The sequence below is a fragment of the Octopus sinensis genome, linkage group LG2 (assembly GCF_006345805.1).
Source record: "Octopus sinensis linkage group LG2, ASM634580v1, whole genome shotgun sequence".
Classification (NCBI taxonomy): Eukaryota; Metazoa; Mollusca; class Cephalopoda; order Octopoda; family Octopodidae; genus Octopus; species Octopus sinensis.
In genome coordinates this window covers 171,105,622-171,112,174 of record NC_042998.1, presented here as the reverse complement: position 1 = coordinate 171,112,174, position 6,553 = coordinate 171,105,622, and the positions used below count along the sequence as shown (strand labels likewise).

The 6,553-nt window shown below is 35.6% G+C and overlaps 2 protein-coding genes across 3 annotated transcripts in view; one reads left to right on the top strand and one right to left on the bottom strand.

The window, feature by feature from the left end:
• Window positions 1-6,553, top strand: part of LOC115232654 — a 26,585-nt gene that overhangs the window by 3,178 nt on the left and 16,854 nt on the right. The window lies entirely within an intron of this gene.
• LOC115232655 (cytochrome c oxidase assembly protein COX19) overlaps window positions 1-6,553 on the bottom strand; it is an 18,678-nt gene that overhangs the window by 6,844 nt on the left and 5,281 nt on the right. Inside the window, exon 2 of the mRNA XM_029802671.2 lies at window positions 2,477-2,588. Coding sequence (XP_029658531.1) covers window positions 2,477-2,588 — 112 coding nt within the window. The remainder of the gene's footprint in view (window positions 1-2,476; window positions 2,589-6,553) is intronic.

Sequence of the window (6,553 nt, the reverse complement as noted above, 5' to 3'; positions counted from 1 at the left end):
GTCCTGACATGCCATCTATCGTTTTTGTGATTGACCTTTGGGGAGCTCAATTCTCATAATATTTGTTTTGTGTAGGGAGACCACGTGGACAGCATATTCAAGGTGGGGTCGGGCAAAAGTGGAGAAGAGAAGGATATAGCGTGGGAATCTCTCGACTGGAAGGTTCTGAGAATCCAGAACACATTCTGCGGCCATATATATATATATATATATATATATATATAATATATATATATGTGTGTGTGTGTGTGTGTTTACGAATTTGTGTTGCAAGATTCCTGATGTGAAATCGGTGTTAAATAGATATTGTATTTCAGGACGATCTTTTTCTTTTTTTGCCAAATAAACATGTGCACTATATATTCCTTCTTCACTCATTTATTACTGTTCTTATTCTAACTCATGTCCACTGTCTGGAAATCTTTCCTCACACATCTGTGACCTCTTTAGAGAAACTTTCCTTCTTCATGTGTGCTCTTCTCCACTAATTTTCATTCTGTTCTTCTATGATGTGTATCCTTATAAGTGCATGCATGTGCGTCTGTGCTTGAGTGTGTGTATGTGTGTTATTGTTCTTAGTAGCACTATCACCCTCCCCTTCGCCCCAGCCCCTCCCCCGTTGACGCTGCAGCTCCCCCTCAGCCCATCATTTGGTACCGTTCATGTATTTCTCTGTGTTTATGTGTTTGCCCATGCTGCTTCCCTCGTGGTTGGTGTTGTTATTGCCATTATCATTATCACTGTTGCTGTTGTCGTTGTAGTCATGTTGTTGATACTGTTGCAGCCATCTGTGAAGTTACTGTGTGCCTATGTGAGGGTCACTCCCTATGTTGTTTTTATCTGTACCCTTTGTACAGTTTTTAATTTTCTTTTAATCTCTATTTCTTATATTTATCATAGGTATGTACATATTTGTTTATTGTGTGTATATTTCACTGTTTGTGTGGTTTTTTTTCCTTCTGTCTTTAGTTATCATGTTGTGTGGTGTGGTGGCCACACTGAAATACAATACATATATATACACACACACATATATATATTATTATTATTATTATTATCATTATTATTATTGAGTGAGAGAACAGTGTATGCCATCAAAGTGACACTGGGGTAAAATATACAAAGCCCAGTATAACCATCAGGACTACCCATCTGATAAGAGTACACCAGGCACATGCATCACAACCATATGTGCATGACATGGGGATCTCATATCAAGATAAACAGCGCATTACCTTGCAGGTGGGTCCCAGTTAGAATTTTCTTCTGGTTGAGTAACCCATCCCGCTCAAAAGGTCCCTGAATAAGGGTTGTTTAACGATGTTGAAAGAAACACCCATGTTTCCAGAGGTGAATTATTCAAACCCCAAAGAATCCCTTTCAACACATAGCTATGATGCTCCCCCACTACTTCTGCTTGCGATCAGAGATGCACATATCCTGAGCCACTAAGGGACATGCTCAACTGGTTAAGCTCAAACAACTGACAAGCAAATCTGTGGTATTTAGCAGAATATTTGCTGTAGCTCATCTTTTATTTTTATTATTATTATTATTATTATTATTATTATTATTATTATCATTTTCTGAGTTCAAATTCCACCAAGGTCAGCTTTACTTTTCATCCTTTCGGGTTTGATAAATTAAGTACCAGAGAAACACTGGGGTCGATGTAATTAACTAGTCCCCTCCCAAAAAATTTCATGCCTTGTGCCTTTAGTAGAAAGGATTATTATTAATATTTATTATGTATTTTTAGATTTTTGATAATATCATAACTTTCCCAAAAAAGGCAAGGTGTTATTAATACACAACTGTCTATTTTTACACTGAGCGTAATGACTTACTTTGAATAGGAGTAGTGGGGAAAGGACATGCAAGATTTCTCCAAACAAGAAATAGAAAACAACAAAAGAACAAAACAAAAGAAGGAATGAAAAATGAAGTGAACTAAAAAAAAAAAGGAAAGAATTAAAACTAAAAATAGAAGTAAAACACGTAGCCAGAAAAAATAAACAGATTTTTAAACAGCCAAAGCATAAATATAACTTATTCTTACAAAGTCTTAACGTTCTGTAATGTCCTACTTGATGACATCAACTATCTAGCTCATTCAATATATTCAAATTTATATTCTTTTGTTATGTTAATTACTGTTCTCTGAAAGATATTAGGCTGTAACACACTAGAAATGTTTTCAATCAATCAAAGAAAAATATGAAACAATAACCAAAAACAAAACAAGAGAGTAAATCAAAGCACAATGAAGGAAACTTCAGTTGATATCAATATGAAATGCTGCATTCAGAATTATCAACTTTAAGTAATAGTATTAAAAAAAATTTTTGTTTTTTCTCTCTCTCAATAATATAAGAGTTAAATTATAACAAATGATAATCTTGAATGCAGTGTGTTAACATACATCAACTAATACCTCTGGTTGGTTTTGCTATGCCAAAAAAACAATTAAACTCACTTCTCCATCCGACATTCTAAATAATCTTTGGACTCCTGGCGACATTTTGTATTTTCATTACTGTTTGTATTCAGACATTTCATATATTTGATCATGAACATCTTACATTGACCTGAAATTGAAATAACAAATTCCAGGTTTAATGGATCAAGTAAAAATGTAAGTGTAGCATATTTTAAACTTTTCTCAAAGTATATTTATTTATTAAATATGTTTTTTAACTGAGAGACAAAGTCAATTTTGCAAAGGAATAGTATATAGTTGACTGAATAAACCCCATATATTACTAGTAGATATTGTGTGAAGATGATGACAAACTCATATTTTTCATACAGGCTCTCATCTATCTTTTAGGATTGACTGGATCCATGCTCAGCAGTAATTGGAATAGATCCTTTCAATTCATTGGTTCCTAAATACCTTATTCAAATATCTGTTACAACCACTGAACCAATGGATGAGCCATTATGTGGTTGCTCTTAGCTAGAAACAGCAACCAACAAAAGAAAGGACACATTGGATAATGTAATCCTCAATACACTATAAGGGAAAAATAAGAAATAGAAGAGATAGTCATGACTAAAAGACTTTGAATCTTAGGACTGTTGAACAAGGACTGACTAAATGTTAAACAACAACTAATCGTTTGTCATTGACCTTGAAGAGTTAAAAGGCACTGTCAATCCTGTGAAATTGAGGAAAAACTATATTTTGGATTGAGAGAATATTTGGTTAAATATAGTATTATATAATCAGTCTCAAGGGGGTGAAAAATAACGTCCTTCTTATAAAACCCTAAAACAAGCAACAGGCTATAGATTTAAAGTGAAAAAGTCTTTACCAATATAAGTAAAGTGAAATAGTTGTGGACATAGGTGGACATGAATGATAGCAGTACAAATTATGTTTTTAGACTCTCTTAGGTATAATATTGATGCAGTTGATGTTTAGTTTGAATATTTGTAGATTAATATCTACAGGAAAAACACAGACGAAGGTGGGTGAAAATTCCAGAAGGTTACAGCTCTGGGGAGGAAAAATTGGCTTGAAGGGTTTTGTTCAAGATTTGGGAGGTAACACACATTAGAGTATAGGAAGATGACAAGACAGATATGTTAAGAAGGCTTAAGAGGAGCATATGCTTCTAGTTAGTTCAGAAAAACAGAGAACATTGTTGTAGTTAAAGGAGAGGAATTAGTTCATCTATGCAGAGACATAATTAAGGTTCATTACCACAAGAGTAAATCAATAAATGGCATCCATAAAGCTATTGTTCTTTACAACAGCAGCTAGTTCTTATCATGATACTCAAACCTGTTACTTGGAATTGTAGGTCTATAAGACTCTTTGGTTAAGCAGGAGAAGGTGAAGAGGGGTTGATTTGCTTGAAATTTTACAAAGATAAAAACAATGGATTCCTTGAATGATTTCTCTGAAAGTTTCATCTAACTTTTCAGGACATTTTCAAACACCTAAATGCCTCTGATTTCAGCAGTCATTAAGAGTATTGTTATTGGTTGCTGTAGCAGTTTTTCTCAAGAGGTATTTGCTGAGGTTGGTTGTGTTTGAAAGTATTATTTTCAGCACAACTAAGTGCCAAAATACCAAATGGTATTTACTGCTATTCATATAGGTTTTAGGTTCTTAATCATTGGAGTCAAGCCAAGCAATATCTTTATAGTACGAGTTAATTACACTATCATAACTTTTAATTCCCTATGTCTACAAAACAACCCAGTTACATTTTGAAACATTTTCTCCATCAACTGTAATACACAGAGCACATGATATTTGGTTCCAATAAACTGTAGAGGTTCTCAGTAGTTCTTATGTCATCAAGGAATGGCTCAGTATTTGTCATTGTATCTTGGATAGTAAAATTTAGGAAGTGAGGTGTCTATAATAATGGACATACATGACAACTGGAGAATACTTTAACCTTGTAACTTCTATGAACACTGCTCATGTATATTGCATTATCAAAACAATTTTATCAAGTATCAGCTTCAGCTTCTCAAGTACACTTTTGGTCAACCCATTGAGAACACATCCTTCAGTAGAAGGCACTGCATAAAATCTGATGAAGGTCTTCTTGCCAGATATCACAACTTTCATTTTAACCTTAGTTGACCTTAATGAATAGAATTGGTCCACTAACAATAGGCATTTATAGTTGTAAAGCATAGACTCTGAACAAATTTGACGAGAACATAATGAGTTTGAAACATGGGTGTACAGGAGAATCTCTTACAAGGATCATTGGACAAATGAATGGGTATCACAATTAGGTGAAAGACAACAAATCCCAAACATCGTGAAGAAAACAAAAGCTCATCAATTATGACCAGAAGTTTAGAAAATATTATGATGGAAGGAAGAGTAGAGGGCAAAAGATCAAGAGGCAGGTAAAGAATGCAATAGATGGACAATATCAAGAGTTGGTTGGACAAAAGTGACAAAACAGCTAAAGAACTAGTGCTTAATCAAGGAGACTTTGATTGTAGTGTTGTCAATGCACTACAGGCATACAACACATGACAATGATGACTGCATATGTGCACCTGACATCTCGCAGGCATTCCAGAAAGTTACTACAGTTAACATTTGAAACTTCACCTGGCTTACAAGTAATTGTTGAACTATGGTTTGTTGGGCAGTGAACAATAGTTTCAATAATAATGCTCAAATACACTCTCCTATGCAACTTACTGCTTGTAGACAGTGTTTAGTTGACCTATTTAGTTGCATTTTGCATTTACTCAATAGACTTATCACTGCCTTATGGCCTTTTGATGACAAGCATATTTTTGCATGCTATGTGACTGTGAGTTGGTTTGCTCCTTTCAAGTTTTTGAAAGTAAAATGTTACTATTCACAAACACTTTACTAGGGTAACACAAAGCTTAACATTTGTCAATGTCAAAAAATAAGTGTTATAATGTAGATCCTCGTCCACTCATATGTTATTGTTACCACTATTATGTTGTGGCAGTACTTCACATCTTATTATCTTTGACTCGTCTATCATGTTGTCACTGATAGCTCTGCAAGACAATGACTTGAAACATCTACCAAGCTCCAGTCTGATTTGGCATGATTCCTAGGCTGAATGCACTTCCTAATGCCAATCACAATATATATATATATGTTACCTTGACCAGTCAGACTGCTCTATGTCACTTCGAATCCACAGGCCACAGAATTTCATCCATTCTGTTCTTGATCTCACCCTGCTTCTCCCTTACAGTCCCATTATTCTCTTTATGTTGTCAATCCTTCTGAGCGATTTTTTCTCCTCGTGTAGGCATCACTCAACAACTGCGCAGGTCCACCAATTATTGGTGTACCATGCAACACATTTGGTCAATCTGACTTTGTTTAGACAGTATTTTGCAGTAATGTTCTTCACTCTAATTCTTTCCCTGATTTGCTCATTTTGGGATCTCTCAAGGAGATTCCCAGCATTGATCTTTCCATGGCTCTTTGTGTTATTATTAACTGATGTTCCCCACTCTTTGTCTTCTCTCATATTTCACTTGCATTGAGCACTACAGGCAGAATTGTGCTGTGGAACAGATTTGTACAAGTGGCTTTGTCAAGGTTCACTTTCTGCCCATGCTATGCTGAGTGGAATGCTCTCCAGCTTGATCTAATTCATCATCGTCGCTTAATGTTCGCTTTCCATGCTGGCATGGGTTGAACAATTTGACTGAGGGCTGGCAAGCCAGAAGGCTTCACCAGCCTTCAATTTGATCTGGCAAAGTTTCTACAGCTGGATGCACTTCCTAATGCCAATATTCACTCTGAGAGTGTAGTGGGTGCTTTTTACATACCTATTTCTTTACTACCCACAAGGGGCTAAACACAGAGAGGACAAACAAGGGTAGACAAACGGATTAGTCGATTATATCGACCCCAGTGCGTAACTGGTACTTTAATTTATTGACCCCGAAAGGATAAAAAGCAAAGTCGGCCTCGGCGGAATTTGAACTCAGAACGTAACGGCAGACGAAATACTGCTAAGCATTTCGTCCGGTGTGCTAACGATTCTGCCAGCTCGCCACTTTTTACATACCA